General features: G+C 40.4%; 1 protein-coding gene across 1 annotated transcript in view; it reads left to right on the plus strand.

The window, feature by feature from the left end:
• The first annotated feature begins 430 nt into the window (after nucleotides 1-430).
• The window catches only part of LOC132073288 (potassium voltage-gated channel subfamily KQT member 1-like), a 401,881-nt gene continuing 375,397 nt past the window's right edge, over nucleotides 431-26,914 (plus strand). The window contains exons 1-3 of the mRNA XM_059472242.1: nucleotides 431-816; nucleotides 13,637-13,727; nucleotides 25,767-25,893. Of these exons, the coding sequence (XP_059328225.1) occupies nucleotides 431-816; nucleotides 13,637-13,727; nucleotides 25,767-25,893 (604 nt within the window). The remainder of the gene's footprint in view (nucleotides 817-13,636; nucleotides 13,728-25,766; nucleotides 25,894-26,914) is intronic.

Below are 26,914 nucleotides of genomic sequence, written 5' to 3' on the forward strand. Positions count from 1 at the left end.
GGCAACACTTCATTTCTAATCAGGGCACCTCAAGAACTGCTCAGTTTAAAGTAATCTGGTAGGATCAGCTCTCTCTGCTGCTGCACAAGTGTTGCACTGTTTAAATAGTTCTAGGCTTTCTTTTTAACAATGTAACTTCGAAATTCATTTTATTTCCTTCCTCCAGAAGTCTCAACCTCTTCCCTTTCCCAGACTCCTGTTCCTTCTGTTGTTACTGTCTCATAGGTTTTTCTGACTTAATTTCAGAGGATGTGAGTGGCAGCAGGTGACAGGCTGGAAGCTCGCGCTTGTGTCACAGAGAAACTCCATGATAACAGCACAAAGTCACCTTATCAGCTGCTGGAGCACCTTGGGCACAGAAGACATCCAATCCCTCCTTCATGATTTTAAATATTGATCAGAGGCAGCAATACCTGAGTGCTGCTGCAGGATGTCCCGTGGTGGTGCAGAAGCTGCTGCACACCCGGTGTGTAACCACCGCGGGCAGGATCAAGGCTCCTCCACTCTCCAGCTGAGCACTCTGAGTGGAAACAGCAAATCTGCACCGTTGCTGGAAGTCAGGGGGAGCCTCAGCACCATGCAGTACTCTCCTGTGGCACTGAATGCAGAGCCCTCCATGGAAAGGGGAGCTGGGATTGCCCAGAGCCACAGGGAAGGCACAAAGGCTGCAGCCTGCTCGGACAGCGGAGCCGGCAGGGCCCGGACCGTGGAGTGCTTCCAGAGCCAATATCTGACCAGAACCAGCGCCCAGGGACAGGTCTACAACTTCCTGGAGAGGCCCAGTGGGTGGAAGTGTTTTATCTATCATTTTGCTGTGTAAGTACCTGCATTTTCCCATGATCTTTGGTGTAAGAAAAATCTGAAACTGCTCATTAAATCAGCCAGGAATCAGTACTTGATCTCCTATGCTCAAAACCTGTTCCATGAGTAATCCTCTCAAGGCAGTGAAAAAAAAAAAAGCCAGTTCCTCAAAGAATCAGCCACTATATGCATAATCATCTCCAGAGAAGGCTTTTTATTCTTCAAATGATCTTTGTTTTCAAGGATGTACATGTATATTTGGAATTTCTGAGGGTAAGTCCTTCTGTGCTCCTGGCAGTTCTGATTGCTGGCTGAGCTGCTTTACACTGTCCCAGCTTCAGACACTGCATTTTTTAGCAAATGTGGCAGGTCCAGCTGTGATGAGACACATTCTGCTCTTTTAAGTTTGTTTTGCTCATGTTAAAGAGCCAAAACAAGTAATTTGTCAGAAAAACATATAACATTACTAATTTGAATTGATTTATAGTTGTGAACATGAAATGAGTACAAACTTGGTGAAATGTTTTTCATTATACCATGTATGTAGTACATGCAAGGAGGCAATTAAGGCTTCCATTTACCCTTGTAAAGCAGTGGTTGATATATTAATCCAGCTGTTACTGTTTTCTTTGGTTGCTTATGGTATCTGTCAAGCTTAGCAAGACCTCAATTACTGTTCTGAACGCTGCTGAACAGAAAGATAATTTGTCATCTTAGCTGTAGAAAGGGTCCAGTTGTGCTCTCACTGAGACCAGAGCAAGTTTTACTGGCCAGCTGAGCCAAAAGGCCTTGCTTTCATTATAAACTTAGCATATTTCCTAAAGAAATGCAGAGTGTTGAAATTACTCTGTTTGTCTGAGATAAACTATGGCCTGATTGCATTTTGGGAAAAAACCCATTATCAGTGACTGCAGTCAGGAACTGCCCAGAAAAACATATGGTAATTCTAGGGATGAACCCTAATGCTTCTATTTAGCATAAAATAGTCTCATTAATACTTGCTTCCTTTCCCTCCTCAATATCATATATGTATTTTTGAAAGGATTTTTTGATTAATGAAATTTCTCCAAGCAAAAAGATTACGCCTCCTTCAAGGACTATGCTCATAGCATGTTTTATTCCTAAGAACTAAAAAGATGTGATTTGTGTAGATTTAAATATATGAATAGTCATGATTCAAGCCTAGTTGAGACTACTAATCTTGCTAAATTTCATTTGTTTCATCATCTGTATTGCTTTTATCCCCAACTGATAAAATGTACTTTAATATGCACTTTTTTCTTCTGAAATGGGCATTAAAATAAAGAAAAAAATTTGTACAACCCCTCAGTACTAGAAAATTGGAGAAAATACTGGTAATACCAACAGCAACTGTTTTTTTAAGGATTCCTACCATTTACATGAAAGAATATGTAAATTTAGTGCTCTTAAAAGTTATTTGTCTTTGAGGCTCCTAGAAAGGAAACATTTGAAACAGCTTTTGGCAAGCATTTTGTCTCAAGGATATTTTTGCTAATAATTATCCCAGTAACTACATGATGTATTCATTTAAATAACAAGTTTCTGTTTTGGAAAGAACATGCCTTATAAGATTATATATCATTACAGCAAGACATTGTTAAAAAATAAACTACTAATTTAAAATACACTTAATTTTATAATTAGAACAATCTGTAATTTATTTTTAAACAGCTTCTTGTGTTTTATGTGTGGGTTTGGAGGCAACTTAAGTGCAGCTGATTGATGGTGATGATTATGATGATTTGTTCTTTTCCTGACAAATCCAAACTTTAAAGTATATGGCTGATATTTGTGTAGCCTGGAGGAGCTGGATGTGCTCTGTCCCTTCTGTCCTTCATGTGCCACAAAGATCAGACAATTTATTTACAGACTTGGGGGAACTTTCTGTCCAAGAGGGACTGGAGTCTGCTCTGATCTGGAGTCAGTTCTGCTAGAAGGAGCCTGACTTTCCAAAACCAGGCAAGGTGAGGGAACAGCAAGTGCTCCAGGAGGTGACCTCTTCTCATTCTGAAATTACCAAGATAATCACCGATAACACTCGCAGAAAGTTTCATTTAAGGGAATAAGCTCAGGGTTCTTATGGAACTTTATAACAGTGGTAGGAAAGGGAATTATTTTTTGCCTAATTAAATCTAGAATTTGTATTATTTTAGTGGAGTTATTGGAGTTTTAGTGGAGGTTGCAATTATGGTTTCAAAACAAAGTGTTTGAAGGTGTGAGTGGGTTTACTTGAGAATCCCTCCTGCTGGTCTTGAAAACCTTCTCATTTGGATAACTTCTGGTTTAGTTTTGTGAAATACTTCACTTCCAAAAAGCCCAGTAGAGTAGAGGATTTAGCAAGAGCTGAGGGCTCGAGAAGCAGCTGCTCCATGAACTGACAATGTATTGATCCAAACCAAGCAATTCCTGTGGCTGTGTGAGAGCCTTGGGGTGTTGGAGATCACCTCTGTTAGAGCCCAGCTATTTGCTGTGAGTTCCTCAGTCCAGAAAAAGCAGCGTGTGCCTGGCTTGGATTAACTTCTAAACTCAGCTATGCACTTGCTTAAATCACATCCAAATGTCAGGTATTAGGTATAACCCTCATATTTTGAAATATGAAAGAAAAATACAACATGTATTGGTGAGGAGTTATTTGTGGCTGTGGCCTTACTTGGCAAACCTACACATTTAAATAATTTAATTGCAGGTGGAGTCTTACTTATGTGATGGATATTTTTCTGAAGCCTACATCCATATAGTGCCTGCTGGAATGGCTCCACTGTGGGCGGGAATGTTGTGTGCACCTGGCTGGCTGTCAGTTATCACTGTTCTGTGAGCCGCAGAGGCCACCTTGTGTCAGCCCGAGGTGATGTCGCAGTGTGGCTTCCAGGCAGGAAACCCCCGAGTGTGCCCACGATCCATCGTGTTTTCCCTCTCAGTTACACCCTGCTCACTGCAGTCCAACTCCCTTTTCCTATCTTTTCCATTCCTCTGGAGCATGCAGGGACTGCTAATTTTGGTCTTACGTGCTGCTTTTGCCTAGGTAGATGAATTTTTCAGTTAAAAAGCCAGAGACTTAGAAGGAACCTGGGTTCCTTTGGACTAAGTGAGGGAACAGGTCAACTGGCTAACTCTCAGTGTGCTGAAAGAGGGAGAAAGGAGAGCCTGGGACTGAGACACTGAGATCCACCTTGGTTTGTGGTGGAAGCTGAGACTGGTGCCAGAGATGCTGAAACTAGAGGAAAACAATACAAGAGCAGAGTAGCTCAAGAGCAAAGAGAATCTGACAAAGGAAAGAGGAAAAACAGGTTGTGGATATCAGAAAGCTGGATACAGGCACAAAGGGGACAGCTGAAAAGGGTCAAGAAGCTCAGAGGGCCACTGGGAGGAAGAGGGGTAGGACATGACAGCTGGGAGCTAGGGAAAGCGGGGGTGTGGAATTCATGATGGGACAAGGAACCTTTCACCCTTAGGCAACTAATTTGAATCTTGTCCAAGTCAATAGTTCAATAGAAGAAGCAGTGGTGGCTGTGGGGAGATACAAAAGGAGCTGTTGGTCCCAGTCCAGTTCCTAGCAAATGGATGTCACATCAGCCCTGGAGTCAGCACAGCTGGAAGGGCTGCTGTCAGGCTCTGGAGAAACCACAGGCTGGCTGGGAGTGGAGGCAAGTCCAAGGCAAGAGGGAGGTCCAGGACAGGGACTCTTAACTGTGTTCTCAGCCCTGCCATTTTCTTGCAGTGTAGCACTGCAAAATCTTTAGTGAGAACTTGCAGCTGTTCCAGGTCACTTTGTGCTGGTTTGGCCACTTGTTAAATGAGTGTTAGACCTTGCTCTCCTTCAAAAGTTAGACCAGCTTTTGTGTCCCATAACCTCCTTTGGGATGAGGTGAGCTGATCTACCAGCTCATTGCTGACAAGCCAGCATGGGTTCTGTTCCCCTCATCCACCTCTAGCACTCAGCTTGCTCCTGCCAGCTGTATTGTCCTTTGATACTTAAACTTGGAGTTAACTTGGTTAACCAGTTCAGCTTCTGGCACCAGCAGCAGCCTCTTACCCCAGTGGGAAAGAGTGGATGGTCTTCAGTCAGGTTAGTACTGCACATGAAGCACCTTGAAACACTTCCCCACTCTTGTTTCCTCAGTGGATCAAAACTACTTGTTGAATTTCATATAAAATCACGCACAATAATTGCAAAGTAGCATTGCAAATCATCTGGCAAGTACTGCAGACCACCTGGTTTGACTGCAAAACGTTTCATAAATGCAGGTTTTGGGTAGTATATAAAATAAAGTCTGGTCTGCAGGCAGCCTTGAGATTTCTGGGGTAACAACTCCTCCAAATGGTGACTTAGAGAAGGTGATGGCTGTTGCTCCAAAATATTCCTATGGGATGCTGCCTGTCTCTGGGAATTGTGTGGTAGACAGGGGAAATATCTTCCCCAGAGTGTGGTTTCCCAAGAGCTGACAGGGTGATTTACCAATGCCAAAAGCTCTTGGTGCCCCTCTGCCACCTCCCCTTCTTCCCTTCTGGACACACATTTCTGCTGCACGACTCACGTTTCTTCTGGCACTCACTGGAGCCCTCCTACGCTTCATCAGCTCCCTGTAATGGCAGGAATCTAGATCAGCAGGAAATGAGGAGCTTTTGGGACCTTCAAGAATTGCAGCATGTCAGCAAGTGGTCTAACGGGGCTGCAACCAGCACTGACACAGTTGGCCAAGACTGCAATGGAATGAGGCAAAGTTCTCTTTCTTTTTTTTCTTTTTTTTTTTTTTTTTTCTCCCAACAGAGAGCTGTGGTGTGGGCTCAGTTTTATATGAAAACATGCCGTAGATTTAGTTTGTTACCCCTCTCCTCCTCCAGACCAACTCCCACAGCTCCATCAAAGAGAAAAAAACACACAAAAATCACAAAACCACAAAAACGCACACACACACACACACACACACACACACACACACACACACCTGTTCGTGCCATCTTGTTGAAGAAACCTCAACTGAACAGTTACTTCTGAATAATTAAAAGTCCATGATCCTTACAAAAATGTGAACAACATCAATAACACCACTGATGTAAAACTTCATGAGGAAAGTACAAAAAGATAAAAAAACATGTTTATAAAAGGGGGTGATAGCCAGGAGAGGGTTTTTCCTTTAGAAAAGATTCTGTGTACCAATGTCTGTGTCACTGTGAGTAATACATAAACAAGTGAATTCAGATTATTTGGACAAATGAAAAATTGCAATTTTTTTCCTATTATTGTTTCTCCTCAGACTTTGCTTTCTCAGATTTTTTTACTTCCTCCAACTCCACATAAGAAGTGCTAGTTGTGTTCTGTTAATTGAATTGCAGAAGTTCAGAGCCACCATTCTGGCTGATATTCCATTTTTGTTTGGCGTAAAACTGTTGCTGATGTAAAGAACTTTAAAAGGCAAAATATGTAAGGCTCTAGTGGTTCCATTTAATGGGGCACTTGCCTGCATATATTTTGATTCTTTGAGTGTAGCAGCTCTTTAGAGAACTGAAATAAGTTAGCACAGTGTTCTCCAGCTCCTGTTTTTATCTGGAAATGAAGCATATAACCCATTATTTATAACTGTTTATCTCAAAGGGACTGTCAAATTCCCATTTCTGTCCTTTCCACAATTATCTCTAGAATGCAAGCAGATATTTTGCTTTTTCAAATGATGTGATTGTAATATGACCAACACAAGCAACAACTAAAGTTCAGAGTAATTATAAGCACATGGCTGCTTTTGAGATTCTGGCTTTGACCTTGATGTTGCAGCTTAATTCTGGACATGGTGTACTTTCATAAGAGTAAGGCCTATTATTATTATTATTATTACTCATTACTTATTGTGTTTAGAGTGTTTCTTGCCAGCATAACAGTTAATTATTTGGAATTTTATATAGAAATGTCACTGACAAAGCTTTCAGTTTGAACTGGAAGGGCTACTTTTCATCTGTGTACTAACTACTGAGAGGTACTAAGCAGTTTTCTCTGATGACAAGCTTCAGGTACCAAAAGAGGAGCAGTATTGAAGAGAAGAAACTCAAAAACTCCTTATTCTTTAAAGTGGGGTGTTCCTCTTGCTGCTTAGAGGTGCATGGATGAGATGGTGGAATGGCTGAAGTTGCTAATGAAGGGACACTGATAGGAATGAAAATTGTCGTTAGGGTTCTGTAAAGTTCCAGGGTTTGGTTGTTCTAAAAAAACATGAGGGTAGTTATTAATTTTTAACCTCTCTTCCTGAGGAAATGGGGTTTCTGCAACCACACTGTCTGAGCATGTTCTGTCTGAAAGGGCCTTACCAAAAACCTGTGAGCCAGCTGGCGAGTTCCAGCTAACATGGACAGGGGATGAGAAATGTCAAAGATACTGTGCTCCTTCTCATTTGCTTAAAACAGACATTTGTCTAGAGGAGAGAGAAATTAATATCCCCAAGATGAGAACACTTCACTTTGAGGTCCTTTAGATTGTTTGGCACCAAGGAGTCTTTTCAGTAGAGAGATGTTAGGAAAGCTCCTAAGGAAGAGCTTGGATCTGGGAGTACTTCGTGTTAGGCACCATCATCTAACCACAGGGCACAAAGCCACAGCATGAGTAAGTTCTATTTTCATTTTTTGAATTATTGATTACTTTTCCCATCATTTCTGTAAGAAATTCAATCCATCTTATTCCAGAAGCTCAATTTCGTAATAATCTGAGCAATTAATATACATTAACATCTGCCCCCATGGGCTAATGTTGTTTCTGTAGTGAAAACAAATACTGTAGCTTGACATTGCTATAGTGCTGTTGATGGAATTTGGTTATGCTTTTGTGGAAAAACTCCCCTCTGTTCTTACAGAATCCAGCAAAATAAAAAGATATTCCTTGGTATTAATGTTATAATTGCTCATGAACTCGAGGACTGTACATGGTACCAAATTCAAGAAGAAAAGTGATGATCAAGCTGACATTGACTCAGCAGATGTATTTTCACAGCATCATTGTATACATTTGTTCTTTCCCTTTTCTTCTTCTGAACCCAAGAGACATTATTTAATGTGAGTACTATGAGGAAGCTAGTGTTGCATTTTGAATGGTGGTTGGAATTTCCTGTCCTAAATCACATGCCAAAACCTACTGACTTTTGTGTTACAGTCAAGGTTGGTGATAAAAGTATTAGAATCATCAACACTGAAGTCATGATGATGGACTGGTTTTGTCACTGTTTAAAGAAGTGATTATGTCACTTCTAGAAAGTCTTAGCTGTAGAATCAGAATGGAAGATTGCAAGACATGCAAAGAAAAAAGCAAGAGAAACACAGAAGCACAGACGTCAGTGGAATATATGGGCACTCAGTGGAATCAAGGAGCTTAAATCCCAGGAAAGGCAGGACATTAAATAAAAGGTTTCAGTAAGACCAGTGCTCCTGGTGGTTGTAAGGGATGCATGAATTCAATTTGTCAGTTCTGAAGTACTGCCAGATAAACTCGTACAAAAAGCAAAATCCAAATCCTAGTGCTCTTCAAAGAACAGCAATTAAGTTAGGCTGTTACATGTTTGGAAATGTGAAGTGCTCGTTACTAATGGAGCTGTGGATGTTTTATAAATAACATCCAACAGCTTGGGTCAGTTGATCCAGAAAGCTGGTTTCATGTGGGAGACTTCTTGTAGGATGTGTGGCTCATGCTGTGGTTTGAACAACATTGGTTTTAGCTGTTGATCCAGCCCTGTTTGTGATGAATTCTGTATATGCAGGTAATTTCACTATTTGTGAGTGAAATTTTAAATTCCCTCGGTGTTGTAGAAATATTGACTTATTATTTCTGATAGGAACCAGGAGGGTAACTTCATGTTATGTGCAATGGGGCTATTGGGCATTTCTGGGTGCAATTCAGAAGAGACAGCTGAAAACAGATATCCTCAGTATATCCATGCAATAGGTAGGATTTTCCTTTGCTGAGGGCTTCAAAGCTCTGAAAATATTTTATTCTGGGGTAGGAAAAAGAAAATCAGATATGGCCAAATTCTCTTCTAGGCAAGCTCCCTGTTAGTGAAGTCCAAAGCTAGGCAGGTTTCCATTAAAACATGTCTTGTCTCCTTCTCCACTTCTGCTGAAACCAACACATTCCCAGACTATTTCTAATTTTAACAGATTGGTATTTTCAGCAGAAAAATTGTCCCTTTACCAAAATTTCCAACCAACTCTAATTTGTGTATGATCACATATGGATAAGCACAGGACCTTTCAAAGACACAACAAACCTCAGGAGCCTGGAAACAGATTTATGAGAGAACTGAGGGACATCAAAACTTGCCCACAGAGGCACGGGGACAACCTTCCCTTCATGACCTAGAAACTCTTTTGGATAATAAAAATATGTAAGGACCAGGAGTGAGGTTTCATTCAGAGCAGCAGGAATGTTTTTCAGAAGCACATGGCTGTTCAACATGAGACAGTGGAGTCCCATTTAGAAGAAAGTGTTTCATTCACTCAGGAATGAGAACATGCACTTTTAGAGTATGAAAAAAAGAAAAAAATGGTCTCCTTAGTTTTCCTGCCACAAAATGACCAGTTAAAATAGAAAGCAGCCCATGCTGCTGGAGCCCCTCAAAGAACTTTCTGTTTGCTAAACTCGTTTATTGTCCCTAACAACAGGCTGACTTAGAGCTTTTGGTCTGCTTTAGACAGCCCTGTAGTCTATCCAGAAAAAAGCTGAAACTCCAATTGATGTAGTTGCACATAGATTTACTTGGACATATTAGCCTAAATTCAGTCCATTTCTCTTTTAATTTAAGTCCAGCTGAAGCAACTGCATTTCTTCTCCCCTACTGTGATAGTAGGCTGGAACATTTTGGCTTAGTTTCTTAGACTTATGGGAGAGTTTGGATTGGAAGGGACATTTACAGATCATTGAATTCCACATCTTCCACTAAAGCAGCTGCTCAAAGCTTCTTGAGAAAATAGCAGATAGAATAAAGGACTATCTAAGGAATCTAAAAGGCAGGGTTTCCATGTACTTTCAGCTGGAACTTGTAGAAGCCATTTGTAGTTACCTGCGTGGAGGGCTTTCCCAGAGTGAAGAGAAGCACAGTAGCTCAGTTTTGAGGAATGAACAGGACACATCTGGTTGTGTTAAAATCAACAGCAGCCCACGGTCCAGGACACTCAATTCTGTAGAGCATGGGTTTCAATAGCTTTTCCATAACAATTTTTCTTGATTTGCTTTCATTACAGAGCTCATATTTTCATAAAAGTGTTTTTTTCTCCAAACAAGACTTTGCAGAGTCAACAAAGTTTGGTAAAGCCCAGAAGGCCCCAAAGCTACTGTTTTGTGCTTGGTTGCCAAGGAGCATATCTCCGTCTGTGAATTTACAAGTTTGTCCCCTCCCCACCCATCCCTTTTTTATTGTCCAAGAGATAACATTCCCACGAGCATCTGGTATATCAGCACTTCAAGTGCACTTATCTGCAGGAGATAAACACAAAGCCCCACGTGCACAGTTTTTGCTAGAAATGGAATTATTTGCCACAAAACTTAAAAAGGAGGAATTATGACTGCTCCTCCTTTAAGAACTTCCCTTAGGCTTGTCTTCCATGGAAAATAAGTTTGTTACAGCATGACCTTTGGAAGGTTCACCCTGGAGAAAGTGCTTGACATCATTTTGCTCTCAGTGTAAAGTTAACCTCCTCGTTCCCCGTGTTTGTAGGCTTCAGTGAAGTGTGCTCATGGTCAATAAATCTATTAAATAGAATTTTTCCCTATAACAGCAACAGAAACATGTTTCCAGTTACACCAGCTACTCTACAAAAAGAAGCAATGTTTAGGAAGACCAGGACATAAAGAAGCACTAATTTGCAGCCTTTTTAACAGGATTGCGTCTTTAATCTGGTTTCCACATGGGACAGATTTAAGGATCATGGTCTAAAAGCATTGATGAGAAAGCAGTTGTATTTCTGTGTATACCTGAGGCTTAAGGAACAGAGCAGAAGTCAAGAAATACTAAAATTTCATTTACATTAACAAGATGTCTCTTTGGAAAGCATGACACTTCATCTTCTGTAAGTGTGAAAGGTGTTATGTGAGAATCTGAAACCAAAAGGGAAGTTCTCAAATGCTCCTCTTTCCTCTGATATGTAAATTTTTTTTTTTTTTTTTCTGCTCAAGGAGAGAATGAGGAAGAATCTGCAAATAGGTTATTAGGAATAAATTTCCATCTTCAGAAAAAAAAGTTGGAAAAGAAAGCCAAGAAGAAGTTTTGAGAAGTACTTCACTCTTTTTACTAGCTCTGTGGCAGAAAAGGGAAAAAAAGTATTTGCGGAAGTAACAGCTCAGGTTGTGGCTCAGCATCCTCAAGAATCACAGAATGAAAGAAAACAAAGTACTAGAAAGGAGAACCTCAGTTCCTTTGGGATAGGAAAGAGTAGACCAGCTCTACTAGTTGGTAATTATTTATATCTCTGCCTTACTAACTTCCTGCCTTTAGGAGCTGAACAGCTGCCAGTGGGTGAAACTGTTCTCTGTGGATGCCATAACTCCCTGCAAGCAAGTAAACAATCACACCCTGTTTTCTCACCCTCAGAGCACAGAGAATTGTCCTTTGCAGGAGAGAATATAGATAGCAGGGGCAACATGAGGAAGCCAGGCTGGAGCTGGTGGGGAAAGGGAAATTCCATATCACAGGCTTTAAATAGCTTTACCCCAAGCCAGCAATATGAAACACACATTCATCCACTTGCCTTACCTATAGGTATGCCAGAAATCCAATCAGAAATATTCAGGGGGACCCAGGATCTGTTTGGCACTTGCTGACAAGTTAACACTGGTAGACTTTGGCATTGCCTTTGAGGGAGAGCTGTCCCTCTAACCAACACCTGCAGTGAGACCCTGAGACAAAAAGAGAGATATTCAGGGAGGAGCCTTGCTGGGGGTTTGCCTGTGGACCATGCATCCAGCTCTTTTCAGGGAATTTGGCACTCACCCAAGCTTTTTCCCTCCAGTGTGTTTAGATTGGTTGGAATTGTTTAGCATTCCATTAGGAGCAGTCCACCAAGAGCTTTCATATACTGCGAGATCGCTGCCTGGATGACAACCATATTGGCTTTGTATTTGGTTTTGTGTCTACCTTGAAACACTCCTGTTATTTTTACCTTCTTAAGTCCATCTAACTCCGGCTGAGAGTACCAGAAACTGTCTCAAATGCAATTTCTCAGCAATTCCAGTAAAGGACAGGCAGATTTACTTCCATGTTGGTTCCAGAGTAGGAATTATGTTTTTCCATTCCCTCTCACTTCAGCAGGTTGCTGTGTCCCCATGGAGATGACAGCCTGCTGACAGCAGGGTTTTCTTTTTGTTTTGGGGTGTTCTTTTAATGTTCTTTTAATTGCTGGGTTGATTTGAGGTTTTGTGTGGTTCATTTTGTTTTATTCTTTTAGGGTTGTTCCTGTTTTTGATGCCCTCACTAAATCATTAATCTGTGTTTGTCTTTGACTTTGTCCCCACTGCAACTGAATTTGTACTCAGCTCCTGTGAGCTGCCCTTGCTATTCATTGGGAAGGAGTGACACTCACTGGCCAGAGGATATAGTGCCATAAGTTAAGTGAATTTAAAGGGTCCTTTGAATGGTTTTACTGTGTGATTTGGAAATGGGGGAAAAAAATAAGAAAAGAGAGAATCTCAGTACATAAAACCAGGAGAGAAGGTTGTGGAACTCGTAAACCATGAGAGTGTGGCTGAGATCAGTCCTGAGCTTAAGGTGCTGTTACCCTTGTATAAAAATAACATGTATTATCTGGATCCTTTTTCTCTTATATTGTGGATCAGGACAGGTAAATATTGAAGAAATGCAAACTTGGTTCAGAGACAACTGTACATGTACAGCTCTATTAGGAAATCTGTTTATTAATAGTGGCCCTAATCTTCTCAAATCTCCACTTGTGCCTAAATAGTGTCAGAGTCCTTCCAGAGCCTGATGAAAGGAAGCAGGACCTTTTGTTTTCATAACTTCAAATCCAGTTTTAGGCTTGAAGAGGTCAGCTGTTGTCTATGTGGCAGCTGAGAAACAACTGTCCCTCCTTGCCTGTGTTAGCACATACTTGCAATTTCCTTGCAGTGTGTGAATGATCAGGCCAAACACACCGAAGAACTGTTTCCAGTGTTCAGTGTTCCTGGGGTTCCTAAGGCAGTCTAAAACTCTGAGGCACTCTAAAAACAGAAAAAGATTTGTTCCTGTCAAGTTTTGGGAGATTCCTGTATCCTGTGCAGGCACCACTAACCAGGGGCTCTGCCCTCAAGCTTAGTCACCAAACTCCTGGGCTTGTGTCAGCTGTGGGCTTGAGGTGCATTTCATCTCTTCTTCTGCAACACTGATAAAAGTGTCCACTGGGCAAGACCATGGATAAACTCCAAAGGAATTCATCTTGTCACTCATCTCTAGGTTGTACAAGAGTTTTTCCCCTTCTTGATAAGCTTTCCACCTGTAATTTTCATGTGAAAACTACCAAAACCCACTGAGTGTAGTTTGTGTCTCTGTTAAGTTGTACAGCAGTCAGTGAAACATGAAACATTCCCTCTGACAACCTTCCCTGAGAAATATACTTGATAATGTGAGCTTTACCTATTGATTTACTGTGTTCAGCCTTCCTGCCATTTTTATTCCATGTTTCTGAAAGCTGAATGAATGCAAAATGATGATAATCATTTGAGTAGGAAGAATTGACTGATTAAACACAAAATATTTGTGATAAAAAAGTTATGTGAATGACAGAGAGAAAAAACCCCATATCTAGATTTACAGTTCAACTTGACAAGTCACTAAAAACTGTTTTCTTTTTACAGATTTCTCCTGGTGCTGATCTGTTTAATATTCAGTGTACTGTCTACTATAGAGCACTATTCAGAGTTTGCCATTGGAACCCTTTTCTGGATGGTAAGTGAATGTTTTTGTGGAAGGGCTGATCTGTTTGACTAAACCTGAATTGCTTTCTGTGAGCAAGAGAGATAACTGTTAAAAATCCTCATGCAGATGCAGAGCATGCTAGCAGGACATTTAAAAGAGTGCCTGCTTTCATTAAAGAAAGGTCACAGTTTAATTGGGATGATTATTTTCTAGATCCATGAACTATGAGGACACTCGTTAGATTACCAGTTTTAATGAACTTGCTTTTCCCAACGTATATCTCTTATAGGGGACAACTGGTGTTCATCAGTCTTGGGCAGCATGGAACAAGGTATTTTATAGGAATGAATTTTTAAAGTGTGTGTTTTCTAAGTCTTATGGTAAAAATTTGGCCAAGATCATTGCTTTTCATAGGCAGGTGATTCCTGCAGCCTGGTTTGCTGCTCTACAGAACAGAAAGGAAGAGCTCCTATCACACTGCTGTCACCAGGGATTTGGATTTGAACTTGGTGCTTGCTTGGTGGGAATCAAAAGTGCAATTAACTTGCATGAAGACACTAGACAATGTCCCTCCTCTGTTCCCCCCTGCCTCTATTCACCTTTAGGGAGTGAAAAAATGGAGATTAAACATCCTTGATAAAAATGGAGTAAATAACTTTTGAACGGTTTCTTGCAATATCTGTATTTTAGCCACCCAAATCCTCTGATCTCAGTGTGTGATGATCTCAGTATTCTTATTCTAGTTTCATTTTGCCAAATGGTGAATTTTAATGTGATAGAATTTGGTTTTCCATCTGTTTTTGAAAATAAAAATCAGTTACTTCTTTGTTTTCCTATGGCTTAGGCATAGCATGTACAGTTTTTGTGTGCCTCTCTGGAGTTTTTCCTCCTGCTGTTTCCTTAGTTTCCTTCCTAGAAATGGCCAGTACACAGGGTAGCTGTTCTGCTGGCTACTGTAGAGTCACTTGCCTAGAACAAAATTATCTTAAAACTTGGTTTGGTCTGAAAAATATTCACTTCAGTAAGAGAAGATTGTTTCTAGAGCTAATGAAATCAGGTTTTTTTCATAGAGTTGGGAGACTTCTTGCTGCCAGGAGTTAAATGGTTGAACTCCTGCTTGGAGCACATCTTCCCACCTTTACCTGAAGGAATTTCCAGCTGTCTCTCCCATTTGGGCCAGGAAAGTGTTCACCCCACAGAAGTGTGGAGATTGCTGTTCTCTTTACTTCTTTACTCTGATCTAATTCATACCACAGCTGACTGTTTATTAAACTAGAGTTTTATCTCCTCAAGCGCATTCTGCCAGCTCTCTTGAAACTGGGGACAGAGGACACTGCCAATGCGATGAGAATCAAAGCTGGGCCAAAGCATTTAATGGATCAAGTTCAAAGTGAAATTGGCTTGTTTCTCTCCTGAGCAAAGTGTAATTCTTTGTATAGCCCTCAGCAGCAAATAAATCCTGGCATGTGATGCTTGTAGTATTTCCTCACTTGTGAGAAAACTACTTTTCATTATATTCAGGTAGATTAACAATCGGGAAGCATCAATGTCAAAAGTGTCCTGTTGCTAAGGCCTGACAAGAGGGATAGTACTGGAAGACATGGAAATGTTTTGTATTTTCATGGGAGGGAGAGATGGTGTGCCAAGTACAACTTTGGATAATATGAGTCACTGGAGCAGAGATTAGACATTGGTGACAGATGTAGCACTAGATGTGTCCTAAGGCACCAGAGCCTGGTGTTTCAAAGATGTCATTATGGTAATGTTCTTAAGACATCTGGATGTCTTAAGAAATAGGTATTTTTCACCACAGTGATGGAGATTTACATGTTGTCTTCTGTCTGTAAGTACAAAAAGGCCAAGGGAGGCAGTGAGAGCTCCAGGATCCCTCTGCAGCCACAGCCAGAGAGGGATGAGGGCAATGCTCCTGTCCAGGAAAGCTGTGTTAGGATTGTAAATAATTGCCTGAATAAACACCATTCAGGGATCCAGTTGAAGGGGAAACAAAGCAAATTTGGGATGTGAAATGTTGAGTAAGAGAATTTCTTGTCAGGTGTGAAACCAATTCAGGCAAGCTCTATGAATATACCAAGGAGGGAACACCAGAGTGTTTGTAGCTGAAAGGGAACTGAAGAAGCAGTTGCTGGAACTAAGAGTAAAAAAATCCCCCAAGGGTTTACTCTCCTCCCATTTCCTAAGCATATGTTCTCAAGTCTCTGACAATTCAAGTGAATTCTGGAGGAAAGGAATGTGACTTTTAGCCCTGTGTTTCAGTGTGAAGGCCAACCTCTTGTCTTGGAGATGACTGAAGACATTGCCTAGCCACAGATTCAGGTACAGGCTGATGCTGATCCCCACTGCCATGGTTGTTTTATTTGATGCTCTTGCTTGGGCTCAAAGGAAATGTCTGTTCTTTGTACTTACAAACAGAAGACAAATCCATCTGATCCTCACTGTGGTAAAATCAGTTTACTTCCATGACAGCAGGATTGGTGAAACTGCTTGTCTTGAACTTGAAATGTTGTTGTTTGAAGGATACTTTTTTGTTCTCATGCTACCAAATATTTTGTGTGTTCCCTGTCACTCTTGGGAGAGTTCTTCCCAGCTTTTTCTGACATACTCCAATTTCATTTTTTCATATATATACATTGTATGAGATTTATAAATTCCTGACTGGGTTTCTTTCCCTCTGCTGAGTATTTAGTAGCCAGCCTTTGAGGGGAGTGACAGTGACATTGGCACAAGGATTTGTATTGGTAAACACCAACAGAATGGGTAATGAAGAACACAGCTCTTTCTGAATCTTTTGTACTTGCAGAGAGAAGCCTGGAGTTTCCAATACTGTTTAATGTGGACTACAATGACAGTGTACATGCTATTTAACAGTGTACGAAAATTAAATGCATGTACCATTCATTTTTGTTCAGATTGTACCTATAGTGTGGTATGAAAATGAATCTGAAGCTTCCCCAGCCTTGCTTGGTCCTGTATCTGTACCAGAGGAAGATTTCTCACTGGTTTATCCAGCAGTATTTAGGATGTGATGCATTAAAAAGTTCTTGTGCAGTGTGTGGGAATACAAGTGCAGTGGAACAAGGCAGAGTTGTGAATAAAGTATTTGCAACACTCAAGAGGATCCTGAGTTACAGCTGAGTTTCCTTCCCAGTTGCCCCAGGTTTAGGTAACATTTTATCCTCCCATTTTGTCTCCAGTTCTAATTCTCTAATAATACAGTTATAATTTTATCTGGTTCTATGATTGTTCTGTTGAAAAAGTGTTTCTAAAAATTGCCAAGCCTCTTGATTAGGCTTTTGCCTCTCCAGCAAGAGGCTGTAACGTTTCCTTGATGATCTAGTAGTTTGTGTGTCAGTTTTGATTTGTAAATAGCATCTAGATCTTTCAGGATATGGAATGAAAAAATAAGCTATAAAATGGGCCAGGTGTACCTCCTTTGAGGATTAATCTTTCATGGTTAGAGGTCATATATTTTTCTACCAGGAGAGGTCACCATGGTAGTTTCTAAAAGGCCGATTTTTATTTTTATTTAATTGCAAAAGACCTTGTAAAAGAGAGCTTCTTACTTTGTGGGACAACTTGCACTAACTGTGCCAGTCTAAAAACAACAACATAGTATTATTTTCACCATACACACGATGTTTTTACACACTGTAACAGCACAATAAACATACAATTTGTATAATGATAGTGTTACAGGAGTAAGGGAAAAGTTTTGCCTTATTTAGTATTTTGATGTTAATTACTTTTTAAATTTAAGAATACTGAGTGTATTCTGAACTTGAAGAAAATAGACTGGTTTTGCTATAAATCATATTGATTCAACTGGTGAGTTCAGGCCCTGTGGTACCTCCCTTTTGGAGACAGACTTTATGCATCTACTTTCCTCTGGAAAAGGAAAATAGAAGACCCAATATACAGAAGAATTTCCTTTCTTTACTGGAAAAAGCACTGGCATCTCTCCCAAACACATGAACAGCTGCAGTTCACTGCACCAGAGGGTACACAATTGCCTCAGAGACTCTCTTTTCATGGAGATACACATCCTCCTGCTGTAAACGTAGGCAAGGCTGCCCAAAGTACTCAAACTTCAGAGTGCCAAATGATAATTAACTTACTTAACCCACCTAAGGCATGTCACTGTTAAACTGCTCTGATTCTGAACTGGACATCAGGGTGCCTTTTTCTCTTTTCTCTTTCTCTCCCTCCACTGAGGACTTCCTGTCTGCAGTGGAGGAGCTCTCCTGTTGATTTTTGTCTGTCTCTGGTTTTGCCCCATCTCCCATCTATGCTGTGTAGCTGTTGGGTCAGCTCCAACCTGTAGCAGAGGAGAAACAAGCCTGCAAAAACTTAATTGAGTAGTCTCTGTGATTTATGGTGAATGCATTCTAATAGGTCTGAGGCTTTTTTCTCCATGCCATCAAAGCAGTCAGCATTAGGAAGTAAAAAAGGCAGAATTTTTATCTATTTCTTGCCTCTGTGCTGGTTTATAATTCTAAATCTGGTCGTTGCCATACTGCTTGAACACTTAGGGCCTTCCCCAGGTCTGTTTGATAAAGTGATCATTGGACAGAGCAATACATGGAGTTCACAGGTGCTCTTCCTGCTGGCCTCACCACACTGTTTCTGACAGCTGATAATGGACTTCTTACAGGGTATCCCATAATAATTCATGGCATTTTGTGATACTTGTGCAGTGTATATTGCCTGGTGACAGCAGGTGTTCATGAGGTGTCCAGTCCCATAAAGGCACTGACAGCCAAACTGCCTTGGTGGAAAATACATTAATTTCTGTGTACTGTGGGAGAGCCAGACCCTGTGAGTGCAGGACACACATGAATATAAAGAAAATTATGGCTCATAAGCATTTGCTGTATTCTTTTAATCCTGTGAACTTCTGAGAGAGAAAGCAGGGAGGAGAATCCCTGTTCCTTTCTGAGCTTCTTGTTGGTCTGTGGGAAGATGAAAAAATAGATTGGGAATATTATATTATAACAATACAAATAATAGAGATGGAATATTGTTTCATACATAAAACATATTAGGAAAAAAAAACTGAGTCGACAAGTCTTTCAACACATTGTATAAGCTCAAGTTGTCTGCTGAGTGATCTTGCTGAGTTGCCATTGTTTTTCTGGAATCAAATGCAACTCTCAAGCTTCTCAGTGTGAATTATAACTCAGTTATTCCTGTGGGTTATATTACCTTGTGCCTAATGCACCACAGAACACACTCGGTGATTACTGTGTGCTTTTCAAATGTCTGAAATAGAAATCCTTCTGCAGTAGGTAAGGCTGATTAACAAAGCTAATTAACAAAGAGCCAGCTCGTAATTCCCTTAGTGAAGTTTGACTCACTGGGGCTCAGTGGAGTTCTCTGTGCAAAGGGGTTTTAGAATATGGCCAGGAGACTTGAGAAGCATTTCTTGGGAGTGAGGGGAAGGTGGAGAGACACATGCAGGATTTTTTCAGTTCCTCTCCTCAAAATATTGACACCCTCCCAAATCAAAAGGTTAAAAAACATGGAAGTAATTATTTAAAATTCTGAAATGCATATTCACATTGGATTAATTCCACTCCAGGAGCAAAGCTAAACCCTTCACCACCTACCAGAGATGGTCCCTTCAGGGATGTGCTGGGGGGAATTGGAAGGCTTCTGTGGTTCTATAGAGAAATTAGAATTTCGGCCACTAACTTACTGAATCTTAATCATTATCTATTTGATTATATTTACCTTAATGGCATCTTTCAGAATGAAGCAATTGAGAAAAGAGTCCTTGTCAAAAGTAGCTGATTTTTTTTTGGAGAAAAATTGTTACCTGCTTAAATAGAATTAAAAAATAACTCTTCCTCTGTGACTCACCCAGCTCACTTGAATGTGGCTGTTACAGGGGGAGCACCCTGTGCTTCCCTCAGGAGTGTACAGCTTCATTCCATGCAGGAAACAGTAAACAAATGAAAGACAAGCATATTCCTGGTAGGAAGTCTGCAAATTCAGCATATTTGTCAGTTGTGCATGGAAGTGTATTTTTAATGAAAAGTTAAATCCACTTGTATCCAAACAACAGCCTTTGAGTGGATTGGTTTCACCTAAAATTTGGAAGTGTAAGTTAACGGTACTATAGAACACTTAGCAGCATTTGGCATTTTTTGTTCTGTATTTTGGGTATTCTATTTTCACACTGGACATCTCTCATCTTTGCAAGAGCCAGCATGATGGTAGAAAAGAGACATTCTCAGTATCAGTAGGTTTTCATGGCATTTGAGTAGCTATTAAACTGAACAGGTCACTAAATGGACATTTTCAACTGTAAGGACTGGAAAACCTTGAAGACAGGTTATCAGATTAAATTTGGGACATAAGTACACGTGTGCAAACATTTGGACTATTAAACCTTTATGCCTCTTTCTGAGGCTTCATTGTCTGGAGCTGCCATTACTTGATTGAATCTCCGTGAGAACACACTATTCATTTAGCCATCCCACTTCCTCCTTTTACCCCAGCACCTAAATATTCCAATAAAAAAGTGAAGAGAGCCTTGTGTGTGCTCTCCACCTAAAACACAGCTGCAGCTGAGAAAATACCCTTCTTTTTCATGTGTGCACTTTAATCACTCCGGCGAACTTCCCTCTCCTGCTTCCCCAGTGCAGTTATCCATAACCAAACTGGGATAAATTATAAATTCCAGGCTATATATTTAATTTACACACGCACACACATGCCTGTGTAAAAGTGTTGGGTTTCTGTGTTAATGCAGGCATTTTTTAATTTGGTCGTCAATGACATTTTTGGATAAAAAGTTGATGGCTTTTCCACAAGGGTTTTTTATTTGATTGATTGAATTATATATAGGGGAAGTTATTTGTATACATATTTCCCTTTAAGCTTATTTTTGCAAAATTTTAATTAAATTAATAAAATGAAATTATACTAGAAATAGCATAAACATAACTATGTATTATTTTATTATCAATTTGGTGGAGGAAGGGAAGATTTATGCAGTGGATAGACTTCAGAAAAGTAAAAAATATTTCAAAGATGAAACTAATTTAAGAGCAAGGACTATTATAGTCCTTATGTGTCTTAAGTCTTTTCCCCAGAATAGAGGAAGAAACACAGCAATGGAATGCTGCTACTGACTTTAGCAGAGGTATTGGATAGCACAGACCCAGTTTAAAATCTGTAATTAAATTCATTTGTTGGTATTCCTGTGGCAATTTGAGTTGCTATGATCAAAACAGGAAGAGACTGTGACATGTGTGAAGAATCCATATCCATGGATATGGATCTCATTTTTATGAATAATGGTTTGCTCCCACTCACTAATTTTGGTTTCAGTTTCATTAGAGTTCATCCCTGGCTTTCTGTTGATGCCAAGCTGCTTTCCAGGTCTATTAAATCTGCTCAAAATCCTTCATCGTGCATTTCTTCCTTGACCACTTCCAGGAGAAGGGGAAAAATACTGCTGGGAGCCAAAATCAAAAGGGTTTGTGGGTTACTTGTGAGTGTAGTCCCATTTTGAAAACAAGGGTTCTGGAAAATTGCAGAAGGCTGGAGAATGATCTCAAACTGACACACAGATGGACGTAAATTTCATTTGCAGATTGTTTCTGCTGATTTTCTTCTGGTTCATATTTTGTCCACAAGTTCTCACCATTATTTGTTACCATTATAGTGAGAATTAATACTTTTTCTGACTTTACAGAAAATTGCTGGGTTTTTTTTTTTTCCTTTTACCAGAAGGTAAATGTGAGGCAATAAATTTAAGGCTCTGAAAAGTGTTTATGTGTAGAAGAGGAAAAGGAGGGAGGTTAGGGGGTTTTTTGGAAGGTGAATTTAGTGAGGTGAAGATTGATCAGCCTTGGCAGCTCTGGAAATGGATGTCTCCTATCTTGCATTAGGAGTATACACAACAAGAGTGTAAATGTCACAATCTTCCTTGTTTTTTGAAGGACCACCTGCAGACCTGTGATGTTTGTTCAGTTTCCATGCTTTTTTGGTCTTTGGCCTGTCTGAGGCTGCCAACAAATGTGTTAAAGGCTGTGGTTTTTGTAACGTGGACACCTGTCCAGGACAAAATGAACTGTGACCAGTAATTAATGTCAAATTTGTTGAAAATGTAAGTTCCTCCTTTCCCTCCTTCCTGTCAACAATTTATTTTTCCTTTCCATGAACTGTGCAACCTTGTTGACTTCATTAGGGTTTTCTGGACATAACCAAGATGGATTCTGATCATAAAATACCCTCAGGCCAGATGCAGTTTTAATTTAGCTTTTAAAAGTGCCCTCAGAGGATAATCAAGGAAAATCTAAGAAGTTTTTGCTTCCTTGGCACTTTTCTGATTGTCTCCTTTCTATGCAGCTTTTTACCAAAAGCAATTGTAACATGGAGGTCCATGAAAATTATTCTTCCACTGCCATGAAGAGTGCTCTGCTTCCTTTAGTGGAACTTAGAGATTCCTAAGAAGAAAAACAAAATGCTAGAGTGACAATACAGGAACCTTCTTAAAAGATAGACAATTTAATAAGTGAGAGAGTATCTTGCAAAATTCCAGAAATGCAATAATTCTTTTCCTCTTTTCCTTTTTAGATTGTTCTTATGATGTGATTTGACTATTATACTTGAATAAATATTTCTATTTAGACTGTAGACAGAATGCAAACCTAGAATTACTTGTAGATGCTCTTGATAATACATATACTAAAAAATTAAACTTGGAGAATTAATTTGCTGTTTATTTTCTTGTGCTTCTGCCTTGAAAATCGCTGTAAGCTTTCTTAGTTTTGTACTAACCCTTGGTTTATTCCGGCTGAAAGTGCCATGCAAAAAAGAGGAAGACTGTGCACATTTTCTTAGTTCTCATTCCAGGCAAAACAAGGAGGCAGAAGTGAACACAGCAATGTTAACCTAACTTTGTTAAAAATCAAAATTAACATGAATTTTTGCGTGTTAGTGTAGAGCTTTTTCTTTTTTTTTTTTTTTTTTTTCAGCTTTGAAATATTTTGTATTCTCTTGAGCCATCCAGAATGTCAGTTTTAAAATCAAGTTGGTATTGTCATTCAGTGAAAATTGTGATTTAAGTGTGTTTTGCTTTTTGGGTGCTTTAGAATCCCCCAGGTGCAGGTTGAGAGCACGTTCAAGTTAAAATGCAAACATTTTCCAAAGCTGTAGCTTGTGCAGTAGGTGTTTGGTGACTCTGAATTACTGGGTACAGTTTGGGTTGGAACAAAGCCTAGAGGCTGTGCTTGGGTTGTGCTACCACACTGCAACAGAGAGGAAAACAAGGAAGGGGGGAACAAAGATCTCAGTGAATCTGCCCACGTTTTGATCTTCACTAATCTGCTTTCTTTAGAAGTATTTCAAAGTACACCCATCCTTGGTCATGCGCTAGTGCTTCACAATGCAGTGCTGAAGAGGGGAGCGATATTAAAATATTGATAATTAATTTGTTTACATGTTGGATATACAGCTCACCTCCGTCACCAATCCTTATGGGTGATTTTATCTTCCCAGATATCAGCTGGGAATATCATACAGAGGACTCAAACAGGTCCAGGGGATTTCTGAGCACGTTGAAGAGAACTTCCTGGCACAGGTGGTCAACTAGGAAAGGTGTCCTCCTAGATTTGTTATTTATGAGGGACTTGTGGGCAAAGTGATGGATGATGGTTTTGTCTTGGTGACCTTGAAGGAGCCAAGTTTCAAAAGCTGCTGATAGAGGAGAAGCTGCCAGCAAAATTTGGATCCTGGATGTGTGGGGAGCAGTAGAGGCTGGTTAGTAAAGTCTCTTGGGAACCTGCTCTTGGAGGTATTGGGGATTCTGAATGCTGGTCACCTTCTCAAGGCCATCTCCCAAGGGCACAGGAACAGGCAATTCCAAAGGGTTGGAAGCCAAGCAAAGCTGGCCAGAAGACCATCTTGGCTGAGCAGGGATCTTCTAGAACTTAGGGAGAAAGGGGGGGGCAGGTGACATGGGAGGAAATTCTGTCCCCAAGGTAGGGAGAAAATTAGTGCAGCCAAAATTCAATTGGAGTCCAAGCAGGCCAGCACTGGGAAGGACAATAAAAGAGACTTTTACAAATATGTTCGTAGCAAAAGGGGAATCAGAAATAGCATTAGGCCATGGCTTCAGGAGATTAGTCACCCCAAAATTGGTCTAGGCCACCACCTAGACAAAGCAGACATTTAATGTACTCTTCACTTCTGCCTTCAACAACGATGGGTCCTGGGAAGTCCAGAGTTCTGTCGGAAAACCATGACTGTTGGGGGGATGATAAAATCTCAGTCCACCCTGAGTTTGTTTGAGGCTTGCTGCTACAGCTGGATGTGCATAAATCATAGGGCTTGGTGGGATCCATCCCAGGATACTGAAAGACCTGGTAGATGTCATTGAGGGACCTCACTCCATTTATTTTTCAGTGGTTTTGAGAGTCTGGAGAGGTCCCACTAAACTGAAAGCTGGCAAATATTGTCTTCAGTTTTCAAGGACATGAAGAAATCACTTCCTTCTTGTGATTTCAGGCCTGTCAGTCTCATTGTAGTGCCTGGTAAATTATGGAAAAAGTTATTTTGGGAGTTACTGAAAAACACTCAAGAGACAACACAATCATTGGTTACAGCCAGCACAAGTTCATGAGGGAAAGTTCTGCTTAAACAACTCAGATTTATCCATAGTTGACTAAGGAAAGTCAGAAAATGTGGGGTTTTTTGGAATTCAGCAAAACTTTTGATCCTGTCTGTCACTGAATCCTTCTGGATAAATGCTCCAGCACAGAGCTCAACAAGCCCATGGAACACTGGATGAGCAGTTGGCTCAAAGAGTTGCAGTAAGCAGGGTCACACCAGCCTGGCCCTCAGTCACTGGGGAGGACCCCAGGGCTCAACTTCACAGTAGTGTCACAGACATCTTTTATGAAAAATCCTTTCCTCAGGATTTTTCCTCCTGAGAAGCTGAGAGGCCTCAGGAACAAAATGTAAACAATGGTTATCTGCTGCTGTGGAATGCAACAGGTGCATCTGTGATTGGTCCATGTTGGATGTTTCTAATTAATGGCCAATCACAGCCCAGCTGGCTCAGACAGAGAGCCCGAGACACAAGCCTTTGTTATCAATCTTTCCTATTCTATTCTTAGCTTGCCTTCTGATTAAATCCTTTCTTCTATTCTTTTAGTATAGTTTTAATATAATATATATAATAAAATAATAAATCAAGCCTTCTGAAGCATGGAGTCAGATCCTCATCTCTTCCCTCATCCTGGGACCCCTGTGAACCCCATCACACTCCAGTATGTTTTTAAGTGATCAAGACTTATGAATCAATGCACATTATAAGTTAGTTTGAGAGATGTACTGGACTGGGGAGAGCTGTGAACTCCCCCAGGCCTCACAGAGAGATCTGGATAGACCAGAGAGCTGGGCAATCACCAACTGTATGGAAATGCACAAAAGCAAGAGCTTTACCCTCTCACTGAGATGAGCCTGTCCTGGTTATACGCACAAGCTGTGGGACAAGAGGCTGGAGAGCAGCCCTGCAAGTTCAATGCCTGTCACCAGGGTGCCCTGGCAGCCAGAGGGGTGCCCTGTGTCCTGGGGCACAAAGGGATGAAGGGAGGGCATTGCCCCAGCCTGCTCTGCACTGGTGCAGCCCCACCTGGAGTCCTGGGGGCAGTTTTGGTGTCTCAATAGAAGAAGGACGTCAGAACATGAGAGCGCATCCAGAGGAGGGCAACCCAGGTGGGGAAAGGCTTGGAGGGCAAGGAGGCGTCAAAACAAAATAAGAATAATGTTGTGGTTTTCCTTATGATATACTGATGGAATGGAGCTTAAACCATCTGTTTATTCGTGCAAATCACATTCAGGAACTGATCATCTCTCCCTTTTATTTACTGCCTGGCATATGCATACAAAAAGTCAACGGATTAGGCCAAATCATTTTTATTGCATTATCTATCTCAACAAGCTCATTTGTATTAGTTCTATGAATAAATTAGATGTGCAAACTGTACTGATAATGAGAAACCCAACTCTGATCTCTTCCCTCTTTCACTCTGTTAGGAGATAGTTCTGGTGGTGTTCTTTGGTGCTGAGTACCTGGTCCGGCTGTGGTCTGCAGGCTGCAGGAGTAAATATGTTGGCTTCCAGGGGAGGATCCGGTTTGCCAGGAAGCCAATATCCATCATTGGTAAGTTTTGAACTCTTTTGCAGTGTTGTAAATGAAAATGGCCACTTCTGCACGGGTCTTGTTGCAGTTCTGAGCTATGCCTACCCCTCAAGCATTTATCTGCTTTGCGATTTCTCTTCTTTTGTGTTGGTAGAATTCTTAAAATATGTTTAAGGCAGACATCAACCTTAGAAATGCAGGACTGTAAAGTGAAAAAATGAATAAAACTTGGGTAATTGCAGGAAATTGACAAGATTTTGAACACAAAATCCTTCCTTGGGTACAAACAAATTCTTCATCTTCTTCTAGAGCTGGTCTATTTTTGTGATGTAACCATGAGGCCCGTAAGGAATCATTTCTATTCCTCATTGTGTTCTTGATTTCCCTCTCAATTAATAAGTGCTTCTTAGGTTTGTATATTAGAGAAAGTGATAGTCTCACTGACCTGTGATTTCAAAGGGTTCTCTCTGCTGGTGTTTTGATGCTACCACAGCAAATATTCATGTTTTATTGGAGCCCCTGGGGAAGACACCATGGGTTTTGTTAATAAAAGCTAAGAATGGCTATAGCTGGTTGTGCACTCAAAGTGTCAGTACCTCATTTAACCTTTGAAATTCCCCTAAGGATATAATACATTGGAAATCAAGATTTGCTTTTCCACATCAAATGCAAATGGAACAATGTCTGCACTGACAGAACAAGGTAAACTTGGGAAATACCTTTGCTGGGAATGATTGAATCCTACTGACTCATCCCATTGTTTTCAAATCAACATGAATAAAATACAAACACTGGAAAAAGAAATGAAAGGATTAGAACAGAAAGTAAAACATAATGAATTAATTTTATTTCTTCATTAATATGAAAGTCTTTATTTTAAATTTAGAAAAAAAAAATCCACTAAAATTTCTTTGGCAGCAGGGAGATTTCTTCTATGGGATTTTGTTCCCTCTAAAATTTGGGTTAGTTCTTAGCAAGTTCAACATGGAAAATACCAATCTGAGGCAGAGGGAATGTTCTGGGACACACAGACTCAGTAAAA

The sequence above is a fragment of the Ammospiza nelsoni genome, chromosome 5, assembly GCF_027579445.1.
Source record: "Ammospiza nelsoni isolate bAmmNel1 chromosome 5, bAmmNel1.pri, whole genome shotgun sequence".
NCBI lineage: Eukaryota > Metazoa > Chordata > Aves > Passeriformes > Passerellidae > Ammospiza > Ammospiza nelsoni.